General features: G+C 40.3%; 1 protein-coding gene across 2 annotated transcripts in view; it reads left to right on the top strand.

Moving 5' to 3' along the window:
- LOC135498169 (double-stranded RNA-specific editase 1-like) overlaps window positions 1–24289 on the top strand; it is a 50579-nt gene that overhangs the window by 8401 nt on the left and 17889 nt on the right. For both annotated transcript variants that reach the window (XM_064788363.1, XM_064788364.1), the window contains one exon: window positions 16651–17436. In XM_064788363.1, the coding sequence (XP_064644433.1) occupies window positions 16651–17436 (786 nt within the window). The remainder of the gene's footprint in view (window positions 1–16650; window positions 17437–24289) is intronic.

Here is a 24289-nt window from a genome sequence, read left to right as displayed (position 1 = left end):
GAAAGTGTTCTTTTTATGCGTTCTGTGCTTTCCTTTTTCGCAAACGAAGACCAATGTTTTCTCTGTGAACGGATACTCGGGGCAAGTTTCGAAAATTGAGTTCCATCCGATAGTTTCATTTGTAAATAGCACTTCAAGGAATAACTACAAAATTTGCTGAAATGAAATCTTTGGAAATTGCATCAGGTATATATATCGCTAAGTAGACAATAGAACAGGCATAAATGGTTTTAACCCACTGGAGGTAACAGAAAATGTTTTTTGTGTCTGACGAAAAAATAATAGAATTCACTGAAAATTTGCCAACGTCTGTCTTATCACAGGGCTCACCATGCATGAGACAGGATGGTATGAACTTTCCTAGCCCACTCCCCCCCCCCTCCACACTCTCCACAGTTCTTTCATAGGAATTGAATAAACCCGTCATAGAAAATTCTAGTAAATTTTCAATTTCCATTGTTCAGTGTGAAAATAATGGCAGTTTTGTATAACATTGTTATTACTGGGGAAAAAATAATATCTCTGGATTTTGTTTCACTATAGGTCATTGTTTCCTTTCTTCCCTTTTTATCTGGTTTTATATGTATCCAATTTCTGGTACATAATGCCTGCATTGAAATAACTGTTGATTGTGAGATACATGCATTTTTGTGTTAGTTGAATGTCAATAATGAAAAATCTTTGAAATCGATGAAACCTGGGAACACATCTGGAACTTTGATTAGAAATGCAGTGCGCAGCTGCTTTTTTTCTGGCTCTTGGATACGCCCCCGTGGTAAATCCTAACTCAGACAAACTTTGCTCTCGAAAAACATCATAGCCGAAAAAGTAATAAAGAAATTGCACCCAGACACCATCAGGTGATGTATTATACTTGTCATTGCTCCAATCACAGCATCATCCTCGGATTGATTTCTTCCCAGTCGCATCTTTACGTCATCAGTCGCTTCGGTTCTGTTGGATAGCGGGGCCCCGACTTTTGATTTGGTCATACTCGTGCGGAAGATCGCAAAGAAGGGCTGTTATTCATATTTGACAGTTGTCAATACCGAGATGACGCCTGGTCAATACTGAGATGACGTCTGGAATGAAGGCATTTTATTCGACTGAATGCATTACTTACATTGACTGATGAGGGAGTAGTCTGGTCAGAAAGGTCATGCTTGGTATTTCGAAGCTTTTCGAGGTCTAGTTCCACAACAGCGGTTTACCGTCACAGTTTTGCTGCTTTCACCGGCTTTGTGGTCACCTTACCTTGTGTTAGACATGGAGCAAAAACTCTTTGAATATCAATTAAGGGTACCACCCTACCTCGAGAAAGAACCCTGCATCAGGAACTTACTGTTTAAGTAAACCTTACCTCCATATCTTCTGGAAGATTTTATAACTCGATTGTTCATTCAGACTATACGCAGTGTGTAGAAACGCCAGTGACTTATCGGTAACCATTAGCTTTGTGACAATGATACTTGCCTGGATCCATTGGTGTAGATTACAATGGGAGGGAGGCGGACTGGGGAAGTAGAGCTTGGAGACATCTGCCTGAAGTGTGGGGTCTGTATATTGATGTCACTGTGCTTCAAAATGAATGACCAGTCTGATCTGAAGGGAAAAAAAACAAAACAATCATGCCATTGGGATTACACCAAACATGATACCATTTCAGGAAGGATAAAATCAATTTTATCCAACCAATTTTAACACTGATTGAATGAACAGTAAATACTCTGCAATTTTCGCTGCTGTCAACGCAGGATTCAAAACCACTACGGCTTTGTCACAGAGTCAACTACTTGATACATGCAGATGATCAACGCAATCAATATTACATCAATATCAATCCCCAGATAAAATACCGAATATTAAAATATCATGGACATTCTAGGATATTTAAGAATGATAATGATCGTGTCGTGGCGATGACACCAAACATGATACCATTTCGGAAAGGATAAAATCAATTTCATCCAACCGATTTTAGCAGTGAACATTTGGACTTTCGTTCCTTCTTTAATTCTCGCCTTGCCTACATATCCTATGGGAGTGAAAGGTTTCGATAACAGCGTCATCGCCTCTCATTGATTCCGAGATCAAATGTGAAAGATAAGAAGAACGATGCTGGCTGACACAATTATAGGCCGAAGCCTGTTGCCATAGGCGGGATGTGGGAATGTTATAATTTACAGGCAAAGTTTGTGTTATTTTTGGTGCCGAATATGTTAATTTCTGAATCCAATAGATTGATTTTTATACCAAAGTTAAGTGAGCTGTATTCATTCATGACTGGATTTGATGGATGCAAGAAAGTGTATTTGTAGAATATGAGTCTTTTGATGAGATTTTGACTACTCTTGATTTGGAAAGATATTAAATTTCCTGCAGTTGTCACCTGTAGAAGCATGGTGTGGCACAGCAGGAAAGAGTCCTACTTGTTGTTAGAAGGTTGTGTGTTTGAGGTTCAGTTAGTGCTACACGGTACATGTACTTTCAACTGGCCTGAAATGGCCAGGAGTGGTTGAGTATGTGCGCTCATTGGCTTCTTTACAATGGTCTCTGGAATAGACTGGGGGAAGATTGTGAAGCACTCGAGACTCTTGTACAGAATAACGCTTCTTAAGAACTTACACTTCACTTCGAAGGGGAGTGGGGGCAAGCATCGACACTTCACCCCCTGCACCACCCCAACCCACCTTCCTAACACTGGAGACAAACTACTGTGTTTCGTTGTGCCGCCACGCTTTGGCCGACCGTACACCCCAAGGAGTTTCCTCATCTCAACAATCATTCAAACTGCCATTTGAATTCTGGTGCAAACACTTGTAATTCTAACCAAGAATGAGACAGCGACTGTTCTCACTGGTAATGAAATGAATACAGTCACCGCTAATCGACTACTCGAAGATACAATCTTCCTTCATTTGACGAGGACAAATTGAACTCTGATGAAGTATGACAAGAATTTTGATGGAACGGGTCGGAAATTTTCCATCGAGTGAAAAATTAACAAAAGTTTTTGTGACCATGTAATTGGGAGGCAGAAGTGACAAATTGCATCAGCAAATGATGCAAAACCAAGGGAGCCTTTTTGCATTTGAATGGTAAATTGCATCCAGCAAGGAAAGGCTGGCTCCCTATGGAACTCTATGATTTGAAAATACAGAAGAGCCGCTCTATTTAAGGACACCCATGGGACTGATGCAGTCCCTGATAGGAATGTGTCCGGCCTATAGAGGTAAAATTTCTAAGGAATGACACATTTGGGAACCTAACCACTGTCCCTCATAGAGAGATGTCCTGCTAAAAGTGTTGTCCATTTCGGAGGTTCCACTGTATTCCATATCTGCGGCTCAGACTTGTTTGGAGGACCCTGATGTGCTCTCTGTATATTGCGCCAGAAATGAAATTGCCAAAGCCAATCCATCATAAACAGCCCATGAGAAAACAATTTGTAATACAGTGACCGGCTGTCCGTGACATTGCGAAAGCTTAGATTAGGTATCCGCATTCTTTACAAGTGTAGACGAGTATTGTCTCATTCTTGGTAGGTTATTGACATGTACGGCCGTTTGATTGCCATTCCTCGCTTCATTATGGCTTATGGGCTACGGCTTAGGGCTCGTCTCTGTCATCTGCTAATGGAGAGTAATGGCTCATGTTTTGAGATAAAGCTTCTGACGGCTGGGGACGAAAGGGGTGGCTGCAGGAGTTGAAAGATTTGTTCTAGTACTCTTTGATACTGAGGTGAAGGCTACTGTGTGGAGATAAAGCCTTCTTGAGGACGGCCGGGAAGGAAGGGATGGTTGGAGGAGTCAACAGATATGTAACAAAGGAATTTTTCGTGCTATTTGGTTCTGTGGTCATCTCAGTGGAGAGTGGTGATTCCTGTGACATGTGGAGATGAGGCTTCTTTGGGGACAGCTACCGAAGTGAGGGTTGCGGGGGTCGAGAGTTATGTATCAATTTAGAGTTATGGGATTAGTTCCTTTGTGGAGACGAAGCTTCTTAGGGGACAGCTGCGGAAGTGATAGTTGCGGGGGTCGAGAGATGTATCAAAGACATGGTTTTCGTGCTTTTTGAATCTGTGGTCATCTCAGTGGCATGGGGAGGAATGGGATTGGCTCCTGTTGGGAGGTGATGCTTCTTGGGGGATGGCTTGAAAAGGAAAGGCGATTGTGGGAGTCGAGAGATATATCAAGGGGATTGTTTTAGTACTCTTTGGTTCTGTGGTCATCTCAGTGAAGAACAGTTACTCTGGTGTGGAGGTAAAGCATCTTAGGTGGTGGCTTTGGATGGAAGGAAGTGGTGTTTCACTACTCCTTGGTTCTGCGGTCATCTCAGTGAAGAGAAATAACTACTGTGTGGAGATGAAGCTTCATAGGGAACGGCTTGGGAATAAATGATTGTGGGAGTCCAGGATAGTTACATGGGTGCTCAAGTATAAGTCAGACTTTGATTGTTGATAACACCTACAGTGGTCAAATCTGTCTCCCCTCCTCACCAAAGCAATTACCCTGCCCACAACCTGTGTATTACACAGCCTCGCTAGAAAATATGTTGATCAGGTTCAGGGCTCCTTCATCCTTTGTGTGAACTGCTGTGAATTGTCAGGTTCGTCTGTCATTCATACCAAAGCAATACCTTGCGGACAAGTATGATACGAGAAAGATTTGATCCAATTTGGTCCAGTGTATATATCCTTCTTTTGATTGCTTCTGTTTATTATCGGAACATGTTTCTATTCCCCAATGAGCTGGACAATCAGCTATATCAGACTTGGAATTGATTATCAGAAATAAAGACGCATTTCTTGTCTATTGTTTATTCCTTTGGACAAGAGATGTGGTGATCTGTATGCAAGTTTTGTTGTCCTGCTCTGCTGGGAAATTGAGCTGGGGCCCTGGGCTTGGTCCAGTGAAAATGGCATATGTTAAAGTTTCACCTCAGATTGCCAGCACTAATACTTGTGTCGTCACTGATTACTTTTAACGCGTCGGACTGACATGTTTAAAACAGTGCCACCTAGGGGGGCTGCCATGTTTAAAAAAAAGAAAGATTTTGAAATTGTTCTCCTTCAGAAATCATTATTTAGACCTCCAAGATCATTTAAGCTGACATTCAATGCACCCAGATCAGATGACCCAAAAACATATGCATTTTTGCATCAGCGCCAAGCGCAACCGGCACTGACTGGGAAAATCCCGAAAGGTGCTGCAATAGTAAGGGCGACAACTCTAAACTAATAACAGCTATTTCTTATCGAAAAACATCTCCCTGGGAATGCTTACTCGATGTTTTCTTCTGTTTTCTCAATTCCTTGATGGAGCCTAAGCAAATAACGCAAGGTGTGAAGATTTCTAGCAAAACAAACTTCAAGAAGAAGCCTCTGGAGGATAGGAGGCAGAAGGAAATGTTTACAGTCCTTCTTAAGGATGAGCAGTATATCAGATTTGTAACATGGGAAATATTCCTTTGGTAAACAGTTTGGCAATTTCTCTCATTATGAAAAACACTGTGCGAAGCCGCTAATATCTTACCGTAGGCTATGGGCCAATTTCAAAACACTCTCATCCACAACATGTCACAGGCTAAGACAAAGTACTCTTATCATGATGAATGAGGTGTTATTAACAACTAGACAGAGGTGGTTTTTGCCATTTGCATAGACCTGTGAAGGTATGTACACTGTGAAATGTTTCGTGAGCATTTTATTTTCGTGAATGCACCATCAGACATGAAATACAGTGGAACCTCCCTTAGCAGACTCCGCTCTATTAAGGACCACCTCTCTTTTAAGGACACTAGTTCTGGTCCCAAATTGGTTGTTTCCAATCAATTTAACCTCTCTATTAAGGACAGCACTTTTTCAGTTCCAAGGGTGTCCTTAATAGAGAGGTTCTACTGTAATTTCTTAATTTTTGCTGTTGCGAGGGGCAAAATTCACGTGATGCAACAATGCCCAGCATTAATACAAATGGAGTCAAGAATGATAATTTGATGTGGTATTATAAAGTATTGCTTTATATTGCATTCTGGGTGTTGATTAGGGATGGAGAACAAGCCATGTCACACTCAACAGTGAATTGCGCTTGTAACGAGAAAAGAAAATTAATTTCATCTAGTGCCAATGTGGAATTGTCAATGTAAATATTGGCTTACAGGAATGAGATCATTACAGTTCCAGTCACAATTGACATACCCTCTGCTTTGCACCCAGCTCACATGAAGGTTACATGGATAACTTATGTGCAGGGTTGTGCATAGGTTGCGGGTTAGTTCTTTGTACATTGCGCGTAACATACAGGCAGGTATGATATAGGCAGGTCAGTTTTGACTGAGACTGTAACTCAGATGTTCTTGGCATTGTAGTCAGACAACTATTGGGCAATATCATAGGGCAGTATTTGGCATTTTCTTCGGTGTTGCCATTTTCTGACAGGTCGAGTAACTTCATCCTTCTTCAGACAGACTTAGATCAATAAGCTTCCAGTCATCGGTAAATGGCTTTAAGTATTTGTGCATTTGAGCTGCTTTTAAGCACTTTAGTGAGAATAAGGCGTTTTTAGATGTCTCTGCAAAGACAAGTTTTGACAGTTTGCTTCTGCTTGAAGTGAATTCAAAATTGACTTAGTGTTTTTAGAAAACCCTTTTCAAGTTTCAATCAATTTCACATTTACCAACTTGTTATGTACTACAATTCTTCCAATACATGTGAACCAGTTTTGCTTTAAGCATCTTGCATCCTGTGTCAATTGCATCGAAGATAGCAGACGGCTTCCGCCATTAACGCCTCTTCAACAATCACGGCCTTCGTGACAGTTTACTTGAAGTTGCACTTTGTTACTTGATATGCCTTGCATCGTCCGGCGCTGTGAAAATCAATTTCACTTCTGAATTGGATCAGTCTGTTGAGTGCGTGTAGCAAATTTGTAGCTTTTTGAATGTGTTTTAAGGACAAGTTACTGCAGAAGTTTGTCTTGAAATGTGGTGCTAATGGGATTGCTTTTCAAGGGGTATGCTAATTGTCAGTCGGGAAAAGCGAAGTGCTGTTATACACAATGTCGTAATGCAGTTATAAATGCATTCAACTTTGCTGAAACGTTCGGTAGATTGCTACATGTATCTGATACCGATCCATATTCGGCCCAATGACATGACTGACAATTCCACCAACTAACTTCCAGAGCTTGCCAGGACAAAATGACATGTAATGTGTGTAAAGGTGGTCCATCATTATGATGTATTCTTTGCCCATATGATTTGTGTTATTCATTTCTTTCAAATCTATCTTTGCAGGTGAGTGTTTTGTTCATAAAAAGTTCACAGGTAGGATTGTTAAAAGACTTTTTTAAAACTTTAAAAAACTCAACACACTCCCTTGGGTTTCTCAGCAGTTTTGTTGGATATCTGAAACAAGACAATAAAAAAAGATGCAGCTATCACAACCTTTCATTTCTTGTGTTATCCAAGACATTGTATCATGGAGGGTTGGATTGAGGTGCCGGTGTGGAAGATCTCGGTCAAAGTATTGATGTTGACAGAGATGGCTCATTTCCCAAGGTGACCTCGGGTTTTGAGATTGTGCATAGTCTGCTGTTAGAATAAGACTTACAGGAGTGCCTTTAGGGAATTTTGGGGTCGAGATTAATCAACCTGAATATCTGACACCATGCAGGATTGATATAACAAATGTTGCTATCTGACTTCTGCTGAACTAAGGCTGAAGTAGGCTGATAATTTGAGGAGCACGAGTCTTCAAAAATGTTGCTATCTCGAACAAAACAACTGAATTATGATTGTGATGACCTTTTTCTTCCCTGAGGTGAGGGTTTTAGATTCTTGATACAGGCACATGTGCACTCAGCGACCTGGTTCTGCCAACTTGCTGAGTGTTTTCCCTGCCAATGTGTTTTTAAGTGTGTCGGGCTAAGAGGTTTATAACAAAGAATTTCAAACAAACTTTCAAGAAAGAATTTTTTTCCTTCAAAATCCTTTATTTCCTCATCCTAGCAAAAACTGTTGTACGCAAGTCGCTGCAACAAAAACTGCTCGTTTGTGCGGCACTTATGGTCTCCCAAAGATGAAACTGAGAACATCAAGTGAAATCGAAAAGTGTTCTGCCTCTAACTATAAAGACCTTTGAAGATTGCGATGCCATTAAAAATGGCCTCACTACAAACTTTTTTGACATTTTCTTTTAAAGACGCCCACATAATTGGTTTCTCGCAGAAAGGTTACTTGTGACTATGGGTAAGACTATACAAATTGAGACAAATCAATTTCGAATTGTCTGGTTGTTTAATTCTAAATGTGATGATGATACTGTCGTCAGGCGATAGTGGTGACGACTTACTATGAACCTCACGTTTTCGCTGGCGTTCTATATTCATGGATTTTGTAAATAAGCATGGTTTGTGAAGAAGAAATAAATGAAATTGTGAAGAAATTTTTTTTCTTGGCTTTCACAAATAACCTTGATTCCCAACTTCTTTTGTTGTTGGAAAAACCACAAAAAAATTTTCTCCAAAATTTCCAGGAGTCGCAAAAAGAAATACTCAAATAGGTGCAAGAATTTTCTGGTTTACAGTAGTTGATTGAGTTGGACTTGAGAGGAAATTTATCGAATGCCTGATAGTTAGGTGAAAATGTTAAAAACCTGAGTAGGATTGATGAAAATACTGATATCTCTGATAATGCATTGGCACATCACTTTCTTCTGATAGCCAAGTTGATTGGTAGCTAATCATAACAAGAGCAGAAGTGATGAACCGAAGAATCCTGGACCCATCGTACCAGCGGGAGGCCTATATCTACATGCAGGAGGAAGGGGGATAGTCTAGCCGAGGGAACCTGGCCACCGGGTTGCTAAATACCAGAAAACCCAAAACATTGATTGGAAAAACTGAAAGAATTTTACAGTATGGTACCCAGAAAGAAGTAGGTCAGAGATAAAGCTACATGTACCATGCTCCCTTTATAGCATATAGCATGATGTTGTGCCTAGAGATTTTTTTCAAGCAAGATTTATAATGGGAAATGTGTGGTCTACTTCTTGCTAGTCTTAGAAAATAAGAAATTATCTTTATCAGTATTGAATGCCAAACATCTGAAAGCTGTTAGAAGATTAGTTTGTGGGAACGCATCAAAGAAAGAAGCTTTACGCAAAAACCAAACTTTCTTGGATGCCTTTCGGTGATGGATAGAAAATAATATGTGGATTAGTATTGTTGCTTATGAATAAAGCCATTTCGATGCAGGTGGCACGTTTCCCTGGAAACTGTTTTAAAAGGGGGCATTTTCACCTCTTTGAGAGCATTTATACTGTATAGGCTTGTGTGTTTTAATGGGAAACAAATGGATAATTTCCTATCTTTTAGATGATAAACGAATTCGCTTGGAGTTGAAATGTTACTTTGGTACGGAAGGAAGTTCTGTTTCTCTCTTATCCCATCATCCACATAAAATGGACTGATTCAAAATCTTGACTGAATTATCACGTTCCTGCCAAGACCCAAATGAGCCATCCCTCCAATGATCATCTTTGTGTGGACCCGATGCATTGGCACGGAACTGCCTGAAGCCATGGACATGCAATAATGTCACGTTGCAGGTGCTGAATTACCACAATACTAAGACGACAGTGAAAAGGTCATCGTGTGGGGATGACCTGAGTCAGCAAAATCTTTTTTTATTTGAAGAACCAATGTACCAGTAGAGCTTCCCTTCATGGTCACTTATGAGAAAACAGAAATCTCCATATTGGCCTAAGTTGCAAGAATACTGCCCTAGATTTGACGAATAGCTGGCTACATATTTTCTGGTGGAATGAAAAGAAGTTGTTAAAGGGAACTGGAACCGCCGAGCGATTTATTCAACTTTTCGACTTTCACCGCCCGAGAAAGTCAAACTTCCAACTTCCTATTCGAGTTCAGATTTGTAGCCTCGCCCCCAGTGCCCGAGCATGCGCAGTTCAATTTGTTATTATTGAGAATCATGTGAGAATCACGTGAGTCATGCGATCTTTCATTCATGAGTTTTCGTAGTAAATTCCATAGTAGTGACGTCACTCATCAATGATTGACAGCTAGGCGCCATGTTTCATTCATGCCTCGTTCTGATCACCCGATACGCGGGAAATGAAAACGAGGTCATACGAACTGGCTTGGCGGTTTCAGTTCCCTTTAATCAGTCTACTTCCCCTGGCAATAAAACCCTGGGCGTAGTTTCGGCGAAACCTCTGACAGTTTGGCATAAGCTTTGTGATTGAGTTGGCGTCACTGCATGATATTTCAGAGTTGCTGACTTACCTAATGCCTTGTGGATGTCTAGCAACATGTAGGCCATTTTAATACCAAGTTCAACGAACTCTGCCTGTTTTTTGCTGGCTTTTTATTTCTTGCATCCCATCAGTCTCGCAACAGTTCAGCGTTGGAATCTTTTAATATGCTTGAAAAAAAGACACAAACTCGTGATTTAGCAGGCAGTGTTGGCTCGAGTTTTGCGTCTGCCGCAGTTTTTGAAAGAGCAGTCGCTTCATCAAGAAATGAAGATGAAATCGACATCCATTGCCTGTTTTGTTGTGAAATGTAAGATGTGCATTTCCCACCTGAATCAACCTGATGAAATGTTGAAGCAAGATTATCTTTCCGATTGATGAAGAGTGTAAACAGCTCCATTTCCTTACAGCCACAGGCTTTCGAAGATTTGCAGGTGTTAATTATTAAACGGTATCGGGGTTAGTCTTTTAGTGAGAGGCGGGGGGGGGGGGGGGTCACAGTTTCCACACACCTTGGCAGTGCCATCACTGCTTTTGTAGTTTATGCTGTTCATACCCCCTGACTTCTTGTAGCTAGAGGCAGTTGAATTTGTCAGCACTGTTTCTGCTCTTATCTGCTGTTTCAGTTGAGTTCCCCCTGACTGCTTGTAGTGCAGAACTAGTTTGTCTAAACCATTTCTGCTCTTATCTACTGTTTCAGTTCAGCTTGGTCGCACCAAGGCTGCTTGTAGCTAGTGGCCAGTGCAGTTTGCCTGAACTATTTCTGCTCTTCTCTGCTGCTTCAGTCAACCTGAGTCAAAGATTGACTAGTTTCAGAGAGTACCCGAATCTGGGTCTTGATAATCAGTTGTACTATAGTGTAAAGACTAAAGAGGTTAGCAGTGTTTTTCTAAGCGAGCTATTGGCATATGTTTCAGGTGAGTTCCACTTTTTTTAAAGGTTTTTCTCGGCTGATTGTCTTACCTCAAAGGCAGTTCCTTCAAGTTACATAAAAACTTGACTGATATAAATCACCTGTCTGACACGTTTTCAGAGAGAGATCGAGCCAGGATTTGAGGTAAATTCAAATCAGATGTCTTTTAACTTTGCATTTTCGATCAAATGGATTTCTAAGTGAAGTTTGAAAGTCATGTTTATAAGAACCCATTCTACCTGCTTTCAATGAAACATGGAGCTACCCGTACCTGAGTGATAGGTTTTGATAGTCTGTCTGTATCCAAAGAATGAGACAGAATGTTCGCCATTGTCCAGCAAAATTTCCTCCTAATGAAGTTCCCTGTTTTATACCCTAACATGTTGACTCATCATTACCAGTGATTACCAGTTACGATCTGGAATGGGTGCTTAGGGTTGTCAGGAAAAAATTGGAAGTAATTACTGAAATTGAGCTGTGTCGAAGAAATTTCGTCAGGCTCGATCAGCAAATGCACTGAATCAATCGCAGCAAATTAAACGGACACAATTGATTGGTTGGAATCGGGTATAAACGTGTTCATCCTTATATAAAGTGCAATCTTGCTGGAATGATGAAAATAGTCTTGGATTGCACTGATTGTCCCGAAAAAAGGTGCATTATTGAGTCTGAGAAGGACATAAATTGGATGGAGTTTCTGTATTGGCTAAACAGACAAGTGTTGTTCGTCGTAATGGGTTGTGGTCAAATGATGACCAATGCATCTTGTATGAAAACAGATCCGTTGGGGAAAATTGGTAATCTACATGTTAAGAAAAAGTCCTGATGAGATCCCAATGGGGTCTAAACAGTCCTAGTGTAAACGGAAACATAATCAGTTTTCATGTGGACTAAAATTGGCTAATCTATCAAGCTGGTTCTATCAGATCTAGCCTAGTTGCATCCAGACAAATACTGGTGCAAAAAATCTACATATCTCAGCGCTGCAGTCCTGTTTTTGCCAAGTCTCCAACTCATTTAGCATGGCACTCCTATTCTGCGAATGTCGGATTTTTCTCAAGCGGCATGGTCAGAATGAAGTTTTGATTTGATTACAACTACGCGACCTGATGTCAAGATTCATAGTGATCTAGGTATTATACAAATGGAATGAAACTTAATAAAATCGGAACACTTCTCAACATCTTGATCCAAACTATAGGGTCTGATTTTACTATTTGAGGGCTAACGCGAGGACAAAATCCAGCATTAGGTTTAAGAGGTCAGGATCCATTAGAAAATCAAATATTCAAATATCTTCTCAGCATTGTGAGAACTGATATAATACTGGACAAAAATTAATCAATCGTATTATTGCTAAAAGTCTGTGCAACTTTTTCTATTGATGAATATTGTATTGGCTCCTCGTCCCGAGAATCTTAAAAGGAATTGATTACATTACGCTAGATGGAATTGAATCCAATCTTGGAATGGGTGTGGAACTCATTTCGAAAGTGATTGGAGGTTAATACTGACTGTCCCAGGCAATCTTTTAATACCCGATGCCATAGAAATACTAGCTGTGGTCAGTCTCGCCTAAGGTACCCCCAGCCCGTGGGCAGATACAGGGGAGGAGTTTGGGTTAACGTCAGCCTAGTCAACTGCCTGATGCTTTCCGACAAAGAAGAATTTTGCAAAAAAAGATTTGTGAGGTACAAAAAAAGAAGAGCGTGTATGAGTAACTTAGATGGAAGTGTGAGAAAAATTTAAGCGGATTCTAAAACTCAAGATATTTCCAAAAGTTTTCCTACTGAAAGGATCTCTGCACAAGGTAGACTTAAGTACACAATTTCAAGTGACATTGTTCAGCTCTGAATGTAAGGAAGATCAGAATTTTTTTCAGTTCTGTTGACAATGTCTCTCTTCCTCTATAGCCTTTGGCAATTCCGCTGTTTGCAAGAGAACAGATTTGGTCATTTGTCTCAAAATAACTGCAAGCCTATTTTCCATGGTGATTGTTGCCAGGCACACAACTTTTGTGGTGACGGAAGCACGGTTTGAAAGGTTTGCCAATTTAAGGCAGGAAATCACTCTCACTTGTGTACACAACATACTGTTGATACGTAACAAAATACCAGTAAGGTACCAGTCTATTCTTGAAGGCCTACACCGTTCGTGAAAATTTGCGATTGCATAAATATGCACTTGATATAGATTTCAGCATTGCCGTTGTTTTAACAGATATTCAAACACTATAATTACCAAGTTTCAGCAAATTTGAATGCATGATGACTGCACTGCGGCATTCGGTATAACTAGGTATAACTGGATTTCTATTTTCCTGTACCAGCAGTAATTATGGACGGTGTACCCCTTCGAATGTCACCAGCCTACCCCTTCCTGTACCAGAAGGAGACCAACATATGATCGTAAACAACATGATGGCTGCTGAACTTCTCCGTGTTGCTGCAATATTCATATGAATCTTAGACTCTCAAAGTTGGCATTCAGAATGCATGCTGCGAAGTGTGAATCAATTTTCATTATTCGCCTATGCTCAGGACCGCCACCAAGAGCGAATGAGAAGCTGCATGCATTGTGCCGAATTCTATGAATATCTAACAGATGCATAACGGAGCACACTTGTTAGATGCATCATTCATCTTAAAATGATACTCTAGCTTCACTCATCTAAGACTGCCTGATTGATCCGTACAAAATTGACACAAAGGAAAAGCTGAAACTGGATGTCATAACCGTCAGACAAATTGGTTATCAATCAAAATTTGATTACTTTCGCACTAAAAGACTTTTATTGTGCAGGGCTTCGCACCCATACGTAATTAACGTATTTGGTACGCGTTGTGATGTCTGAATATGCAAGTACGTAATTGTAAGAATTTGTACGCATTTCATTTCATGAATAAAGTACGCAAATATTTTTCAAAATACGCATTGATGTTTGTTAAAATTGTACGTTATTTCATGTGCTTTGTACGTTTTCTTTAACAACCCCCAACGATTTCAAACCCCGCCCCGGTCCGCCGCCCCCGGTCCAACGAAAGCTTCCCGATTCCCGCCTGCCAGTTCCCGCCCTAGAAGAAGTTAGTAGTGGCGCCTATCAGCAGACAATCGAACCAATCCAGTCTCGCTCGCTGTACTCGAAAGGCTGTGTATGTGTGCGGTGTATCTGGAGGTTTGGTTTGCTTGAGGCGTTGCTTGAGACCTCTTATTTCAAGCCTTGGTGATTATTTTATTTCTTCCAACATTAAATTAAATTTAATGATTGGCTGCTGCTGGAACATTTTGAAAAGGCCACTCAGTGATTTTTTGGACTTTTATGTATACCTCAAAGCACTTAAACGTGCCTGTAAGATTTGAATTTTGTGTATGTGTGTGTCTGAAAAGTGAAAGTTGCAGTCAAAGCGCCAAGTGTGCATCCATTTAATGGAAGGTATTAGGTTGTATAGCTGTGTCGACAAATCAGCAATGTTTTGGTCTGAAAAACCATTCAAAAAGTGGGTTTCGTTCGCTCATTGTATTTTCTGTGTTCAATATTGCATTAAAATAATTGAAAATAGAGGTGTTTTTATGGATACTCATTTATTGCAAATAATACTCATTTCTTTCATTCAAAATATCAAAAATACTCAATTAAGAGGGAAAATACTCAATTCTGGGGGTCACAATACACACAAAAAAAATCTGGGGTGAGCAGCCCTGATTGTGTCATCATTTGATATTTTTTCCCACATTCTACCAACATTCTACCTTGGAACTTTCCAAGGTAAAATGTATTGTGCATGGAGCTACCTTCTTCCAAAGTTAGAATGTATGATACAATCCAAGGTGAAATGTGTCATGTGTGCTACCTTGGAACCTTTCAAAGCAAAATCCCCACTCAGGAACAAATCCTGTTGATATTCAAGAAGAAATGTGCCTACCTTGGGTAATGTTTGTTTTATGTCTCGATTAAAAAGTACTTCAGTTGCGCTCTTTCGTTCAATAAATAATGGATGTGAACTAGTTCTACGAACAGGCTAGCGTGGTACAAATAAGCTAACCACTTATACTCATAACAAATTAACTTGCTAAGTACAGAAACGTCTTGCGTTGAATAAAAAATTCATTCGTTCAATGAACTAGAAATCCCATAACAGCAGCTTATGAGTCTCGAAAAATGTTGAATTATTCCCTCAAGTACCAATCTGTCGTTTGCTGAGGACGTAGTGTGCTTTGAAATATGATATAGGGTAATCTATGAAAAAGGTTTTTCACACATATGAATAATAAAACAAACAAATCAGGAAATTAGCTCTCACACTTAGTTGCACTTAGTTGAAAGCCTCGTGACTTTGGGAGTTGATATAAGCACTGCATATTTTCACAACTAATACCAAAATTATATCATTTTCAAAACTCATGAATTATGACATTGAATATGTTATCGGAAAAAATCACATTCAAATGTCAGAATAAGGTTTCTGCTTGTCGTGTCAATGATGATATGCTTTTTGCTTTTTTCTTTGGCGCTGAAAAATCATTGAATTTCATGAAAAACTCATCTTTGGGGCGTATTGGATATCGCCTCAGAAATATTGATCAGCAGCCTTTCCAAATTGACTAGTTAAAATACAACAGCCAGTTTTCACGTGAATTTGAAGCTGACTAATTTTTTATTTTCATTTCCTCACAAATTCTTTGATCTCTACTGTAAAATATTGAACATATCTGATTTTCTCGATGAGTAATCGCGACATTCATATTTCATAATATGTTTTTGAAGAATGCTAATACCAAAAAAGTGGATTTTCAAAATCAATGAAAATTTTAGCGATGCAGTCAGCAGAGAGAGACAATATGATCTTGCTTATCAAAATCTGACAGTTTCTGATGAAAATTCTACGGTTCATATTTCGAACATTATAGCATCGAAGAATGAACTTAAGAAAATTTCATTGCAGAGATTTGACGGAATCTGTTTATTAGTCGTCTTTCATATCAATCTTTAAAAAAATTACGCTTGAAACATAATGTACTTTGTCAAAGTGTCATTAGACATGCAGTGGAGATGTGCATGAATAGTTGGCCAATTTCTGATTAAGGTTACACAAGTTTGATGTCGTGCTTCTCGTCACTACCATCACCTAATTTTGCGCCTGCACTGAACATCTTGACCGTCAGGTTTTGGACTCCACTACGCTGACCCGGACTCGGTTACACCAACCCTCGACAAAGAATACAGCATGCATTTATCAGCTGGGTGGTGACAAAGCATGACTTTCACTGTCGCTCACCCAGTCTGTTTCTCACTCGAAAACTGCAATATTTTTTGCACTGAAACTCATGCAGTGACCCAAGATGATTACTAAGTTGTCTTCCATCATGATGCTATTGTCAGAAGCAATGTTCGCCAGTATCCTATCCTTTTGCCTTCAACTCCCAACACGAATCACATTTTGCCACCCTTTTGATATCTTTCCAGACGAAAAACCAACTGGCCAGACAATGTTTGATGCTGACGGAGACGCGGTGATGGTGGGCGTAAAACGCAAAGCCGAAGAAGAGGCAGAGGAAGAACATGCCGAGGAAATGGAAGACGATGACGAGGACAGCGATAAGAAGAAGTCGCCACGACGCAAAAAGCGCAAGAAAGTTCCTGGGCCGCGGTTGCCAAAGAACGCACTAATGCAGCTGAATGAAATCAAACCGGGTCTTGTGTTCAAGATGGTGACCCAGTCGGGGCCTGTGCACGCACCAACGTTCACCATGTCCGTTGAAGTGAATGGGCAAACATTCGAGGGAAATGGTACGAATAAACGCAAAGCCAAACAAGCCGCAGCCGAGAAGGCCCTGGTTTCGTTTGTCCAGTTCCGGAACGCGTCGGAAGCTCATCTGGCAATGGGGCGTGATGTTCTCAATGGCGACTTCACGCTAGATACCGACCCGCTCGTCGACCAGATCATGATGAAGTTCGACCCGACGGAGGAAGGTGGGGCACAGACAAACGGCAGCAGCCAACAGAGTGGCAAAACTCAGCTCCAGTCTCTCGACAAGAATCCGGTGATGCTCCTGAACGAGATGAAGCCAGGCCTAAAGTATGAATTTGTCTCCGAGACCGGGGAAAGCCATTCGAAGAATTTCGTCATGGCGGTTAAGGTTGAGGAGAAAACGTTCACAGGGTCTGGACGGAATAAGAAGCTGGCCAAGGCACGAGCTGCCCAGGTTGCGCTGTCAACACTCTATGATATGGATTTCCCTAACGCACCTTGTAAGTACTTCAAACTCTTTATATTTTCCAAATATTTCAGATCTTTCAAATTTCTGCACATATTTGGGTTTTCTCTTTATCAGTGTTTTCTCCATGTCTGGTTTTAGAAATTTGTCTGAAAACCTTTTCCAAATATGAAAAAGAACAATTTTCGAATTCAATCTTCCAGCTTTAAATTCTACAAAAATGTCAATTAGCTACAAGCCTAATTACCTAATCCCAGCGTATCTGTTTGCCATCCAATTTTACATTTGCAAATTAGTCTGAAATTGATTAGATGCCACAAAATATTATGGAAATTACTGAATATAAACTGGCATATTAAGTGCTTAAAAAAGGCAATTAAATGTCAAAATTAATTTCATGGAGAATTAGTACTATTTCACTCGGCTGCAATAATATGTTATGTCATTATGATAGTTTTGCTATTTCTCGATGCGATGAACAACCATGCATTGATGAAAAAGATGGCATAGAAATTCTTCTGGTCATTGTGGACTCTCTCAATTAACTGCGAACGGAGTATCAGAATATAGGAGAATCACAACTCTGAAATACATTTTGATGACAACTTTGTTGAGAAGACACTGATGAACATTCCTGTAGCTTTAATTTTCATTTAGTAGCTGTTGCTTTAAATGTGTTTATATGCTTCGACTCCTCTTACAGTATTTTGATACCGTGCATTATTGATTCGATGTGTGGAAATGGCTCTAATCACGCTGTCAGAATCAACTATTAAAACACCATCATCGTTAATATTTAACATCCTGGAAGTTAGATTTATTTGTCAAAGAAAATAACCTGATAGTTAATTTTGATTAGTGTCCAATGATTTTATAATTTCATTTTCTCTGAGATAATGAGAATTTATGGGGAGATATTCAGCGATGTACAGGTTTGTTTCCTTAGGCTAGGGGTTTATATCTTGAAGGTGTTTTGGGGGACCAGTTGTTGTTACTATATGAAAGAAGTTCATCGACTTGGTTTATATTACAATAATGCTGGAAATGTAATCAATCACATTTGATGGCCGTAGTCTAGTTTGCAAGTTTTATCATTCAACCCAGGATTGTGATGCCATTTGAAGCCTAAACGAGTACAAGACTCATCCAATATTGAGCCCCCCCCCCCCCCCCCAACAAATCTAGTGCAGACCATTGACAACACCACCAACTGCTGATGAGATTTCAGGAATTCATTGCCCTGGAGTTTGCAGTCTCAAGTAAATTGATTCCATAAATTAAAGCGATTATTACCGAGTCGCGCTCATAGTCTTAAATTTCCCATCCCTGGGGGTTGAGATTCTCCAGTTTTTCTCACAACTAGATTACCGAGATAGAAATGGAGTTTTTTTCCTCACGGTTGTTGGTTGTGTAGTCCAGACAGGTTTTCATTCTGTCAGTATCAATTGTTATCAGTTGGTTTCTTTATCAAGTCAGAGCGCTGGTTTTGAATTTGCAACTCTGTCGATCTCGACCACCTGTCCTAGATTTTGCATCCTGTCAATCCCGGCTACATTTAAAGGGTGTATAAAGACCATGAGGTTCAGGATGCTACAAGACATTCCATGAACTTATTACATTACTGGGTCTGTTGCGGTGATGATGTAACGTCATGCGTTGCATCATGTCATGCATTGCTTCGTGCCATACCAGCATTGCATCGTGATGAGACCAGTGGGCTGGCATAATTGGTAATAATGCATCAGTCCGTAGAAGTCCATATTAGTAAACTTAATTAATTGGACAATAATGGGTCCGAGAAGTGGCGAGAGAGCTTGCTACTGGCCCCAGGAGAGTTAAAAACAGATCGCCTAACATCGAGCTATTCTCTTCATCCATAAGTCAATATAATCAATTAGATCTCCATTTTGACAAGTTACAGCTTTTGGCAAATCGGTAGATCAGCCATTATGTCAGTTGCCGCCGACAAAATCTCGTGTTGTACTGAAAACCATGGCAACGCAACAAGTGTTATTTCTCCCCGTCGAAAAAAACGACAGTTATTGATACAAGTGATACAGATAACGTCAAAATGGTTTCGAACAAATCCCCAGCTATTGTCGTTGATCTATTTGATACTTTTGTGTCTGGATAAATCGTACATTTCCGGCTGACATGTCTTGTAAAACTGTCAACCAGTTAACTATGGTGTCGCTTTCGCTCGCTTTGGCGGTTGACATAGTGTAGCTGGTAATAATGATGTTGTTGGCAAAGGGCGAAGGACTGTGAAGAGCCAGGAATTTTAGTTTCTTGAAAGCCACACCAGTTCATCCAGAAATACAATCCTGGGTTCTCCCCCGGATGGAACCTGGACCCTTTTGTGTGGTAGCCAGCAATGTTAACCTATAGGTTATGAGGCTCCTCATAAAAACATCATCAACATGTCATCTTCCTGAAAACCTTTGGCTAGTGCAAAAAGAGAACTAGTACAGATAGGTAATTAGCTGTCTCCATGGTGCAGGGTTGTAGAGATGAAAAAGACCAACTGGTGATTTTTCTTGGTGCTTGGAACTTGAGACCATCCTTTGGAGGCCTTTTTTGTCAGAGAGATGATCGACATCGTATCGGGCACCTGATGCGGGTAAATTCGCCAGCGGGGATTGTGTTTTCTTGTGGGAGGATGTGGAACATGTCTTTTGGATGCTGTGTTGTCGTACCATTGTCACCGGATGAGACTGCAAATGTCAATCTTTCTTTGGGGGAGGTGGGGGAGCTTCCACTGCCTGCGGAAAAGTTGATGGAAGAAGGCCCGCTTTCACAGGCTTTGGATTACGTATAGTTCTATGGTCAGCAGTTGTAACCAACCCTCAAAGTCTTTGCTGCTACAAGATCATATTTGAGTTTGTATGTGAGGAAAAATGTCAGTACTCTGTGTCTGAACATGCTGAAAGACTTTTTGGAATCTGTGGATAGGAAACTGTGATATTTGCCGAGAAGGAAGCTGTTTTATTGGACAAAGAGTAAACAGTAAAAAGCTGTGGTAGAAACAGCAATTGCAGATATGCCAGATTCAAAGATCATCGGATTTGTGTCTCGTAGAAAGTGCAAAGGAATGTAGATTGATTCAGCAATGATCCTTCTGCGAGTCACACTCTTGGCCTAATTATGAGCCCAGCACCCTAACCATCATTCGACCGATCTCCCTACTGAGGATAAGCTTAAAAGACATTTTCGACAACTGTAATGGCAGCATGACCTAATGGTTACAGGGCTATTGCCAAATGAATAGACCAGACTGGTGCTGTGAACACCATCCTTCCCTTGAGGAGCCGCTGACCTTTAGCCATTACTTAGCTAAATCACTAGGAAATGGTTATGAAAAGTCGGCAGAAATGAAATGATGGCAACTCTTCCCTCACTGCAGGCAGTCGCTAACTTCTGCGTGGGAAATGTTAGAGGGCATGCATTCATTCATGATTTGTTATTTGAGGACTAAATTCGCCTGTCCATTAGTGGGGCTCACGTCTTTCTTTAGGTGTGAATAGGCCAGTCTAGGCTAGATTTCGCACTACTTGCGGGTATCAGGTATACAAAAGCCAGTCATTTAAAGGACGGTGTCTCAAATGAGCGACTGTCTTTCAAATTAGCTACAATATGCAGTATTAAGTGTCGTCATTTATGCAATCAATTAGCAGAAAACAATAGTTCAGAATGCTGATTTGTGCAGTTCAGTTCAAAGCCAAAAAACTTGGAATTGATCGGGAAACGATAATCATTTGAAAGACGGTCACTCATTTGAGCGACTGTCTTACTGTCCCCAGGTTGACTGTGTTATTGGAGTCGGAACCAATTTTAGCCACCCTATTGAGAAGAAGAAGGAGAATAGATCTCTCACTGTAGTATCGGCTGTCACTTTTCCAATTCAATGATTCTAAGTAGTTGTGGGATAGAATTAGCGCTCATACATGTCCCATCATTGTATCTCGAATTGCCAGGATCAATTAGTGTAGTGTTACATCACTTCTAATAGTGTACAATATTGCCATTAGGACACTATTAAGCGCATAAAATCGATATAGCCTGTCGTCGGAGGTAAATTAGTGGTGGGATATTTCAGTTTGAAAGACTTAAAGCCATTCTGGGGGCTAATGAATGCTTTGAAAGCATTAAAACGAGTTCTTCTTCACAATGTGTTTGAAACATTACATTCTACATGTACTTGTTAATTCTGCGCACAACCTAAAATGATCGTTTAAAAACTCATTAAAAAAGTAATCGATTCCGCTTCCATCAACCATTTTACTGTTTTACTGATCTACTATGTCTGCATTCTAAGTCTGAAATTGCATTTATGACAAAATTTGATGGCTTTTAAAAGTCTTCATTGAACCTATAAGTGCGCTGGAAGATCCTTTAGGGTAATTGCACTAAATCGGGCACAAATACTGATTATTTTAGTTGATCGAAGTCCCTGGGGTGACATTGTTGTGATGAATAAGACATAGGTACGAGGCTATGGGCTCTTGTCGGTAATGGAGGTGGTCGTATAATCAAAACGGTAATGGCTCCATTAAGTTTTAGCAAGTTCTGAGCCCATTGAAGGACGTTGAATACAGCTACCTGATTGATGTGAGCTCCCATGAAAAGAATTTGCAGTTTCAGTGCTGAAAAAGTACTTTCAAAGCCTAAGGCAAATTGATACTTTTATGCATGACCATCAGCATCTGACGCATGATCAAAATCTTGACAAACTTTCAGAGCGTTCTGAGTCCATTTTCAGGCGTTGAATAGAGTACCTGATTTGTGTCAGCCCCGAGGAAAAAATTTTGCTAATGGAACACTTCAACAAACCTGTAGGACTCAAATTCAGTACTCAAAAAGTATGTTCACACCATAAAGGCAAATTCACAGCGTGATAAAAATCTGGACACTAACAGAAAGAACTATGGCATGCAAGTCTTCTGGTCCTGAGGGACATTTCTCTATTTTCAAGTTGGCAGGAGCTCCTAGCCGCCTACGAGGTTTAGCCATGGCCATTAGGAGAACGTCAGCTCATCACCAATGGACCATGTAGACTCCAGTTTGATAGATTGTGTACTCTGGCCGAGATGTGGTAATTTGGGAAGTGACTCGGATCGTGCTGAGACTGCATGGTGATGATTTGTCGTGGTGCCAAGTGTGTTTTGAATTGTTCTGCACTTATCAAGTTCTTTCAAACTGCCCTCTGGTTGGTCGTCATGTTTTGATTTAGATGTCCAAAAGTTACAAAAGGCTACTTGGCATGCTACAGATCATGAGAAATGGGTTTGGTTTTGTGTAAATTCCCTTTTTGGCGTTGCTTGAGTTTTGCGGATCATGAGAACTGGGTTTAGTTTTGTGTAAATTCTTTCATAAGCATTTGTCTATTTTAAGGGTGCAAGTGCATAGCTGGGGGTTACTCTAGTCCAGTCCTATCTTAAAATCCAGTTACATCCCTCGAATATTCACCACCCGTTGACTATTTTGATGAGGTCATCCATCTCAAATCGGATAAATCCTTGCCGTGATCAATTATCTTAAGGAATGTTATTGATTCACTTGCGAGTGGTTAACTTTCACCACCAGTGCCGGGAAAATTCAATATCGATGCCTATCGATGGAATATTATAGGCTGTAGTTACTGGTGGCAGGTCCATAATTTGCATGCTCTGATGTGGTCGTAACCATGGAAACGATTTGTTGGACCATGAGATTTTGGCGAATTTGTGTAATATTTGCTGTTTGTCATATCAGGGTCATTGGCGAATTATTGGTCGGGTCTGTGTCTGGACGATTGTTTATGAGCCTGGATGTTGTCGTTTCCAAATCGCCGTCAGCCTAATCTGGCATGTTGATATCGCAAGTCCGCCTGAAGACATCCTATAAGAGTTTTTTTGTTCATGTACTTTTTAGACAGAATTGAAACTTGGTCGAAATTTCTGACGATGTTTGTCGGCACCAAATTTTTTCCGATACTAATAAAACATGTTCTGCACAGCAAGAGTTGGTTTCTAATAAAGCATTCTATTGGAACAAGTGTGGTCCAGAAAACTGATAGATCCAGATGAAATATTTTTAAATTATTTCTTGAATAAAAAGTAGGAGTCATTTAATAAAGATTGCCTTAAAAATTTTTCTTACATGTGTATGCAGGAGTCGAAGCTGAAATGTTAGCATGAATATGTTTAGTGTTTTTCAATTGAGTCGGTCTGTGCTATTAGGAAGCCCTGCACAGTGTTTTAATTTTTGACCTGCTACGGTCATTTGTCTTAAACGTCAGCCTAGCGGGGGGGCCCTTGGGCCTCTTTTTATTTAGTTAGTGTGAATGCTTCGCTTGCCAATACTTACGCTTCTCTGTCTTTGCCTTCAGTATTTGTAGGTCCTGGAAGAAAGAGTGTCGATTACAGCCGAATGAAGGATCGAGGTGTACTATCGTCTAGTTATGAACAATTTGCAAAAGAAAACATTGAAATTCGAATACTCTGCACTGTCAAATGCATTAAAAATGGATTTTCTGAAATTGTTTACTCACCATAGCCCGTTAGATTGGTACTATTTGAACTCACTTGTACTTGTAACTTGTTGATATCACAACTGTTGGACCCAGACCCAATGCTGGAGTTATAGATTCACGTTGTCACTTGTCACAAGTTTAGTGACTGAGGCCTGAAAACAATACATGAGACGTGGAAAGTGAACATTGACCACCTAGAACTTACATATGATATATCTCACCAAGAATTATGAATTCTAGTTACGGCTTATTGCAAAGGAACTGCATTACCTATCGATGAAAAATTTGGAATGTGGTTGCAACACAAAAACGGACCTCTTTGAAATGTGATTTTGACTGCAGCAAGTGTATGAAATTTCATTGCAATCTTTTGAGA

This window comes from Lineus longissimus, chromosome 13, assembly GCF_910592395.1.
Source record: "Lineus longissimus chromosome 13, tnLinLong1.2, whole genome shotgun sequence".
NCBI lineage: Eukaryota > Metazoa > Nemertea > Pilidiophora > Heteronemertea > Lineidae > Lineus > Lineus longissimus.
The sequence above is the reverse complement of the archived record's forward strand: the minus strand, read 5'-3'. Positions and strand labels throughout refer to the sequence as shown.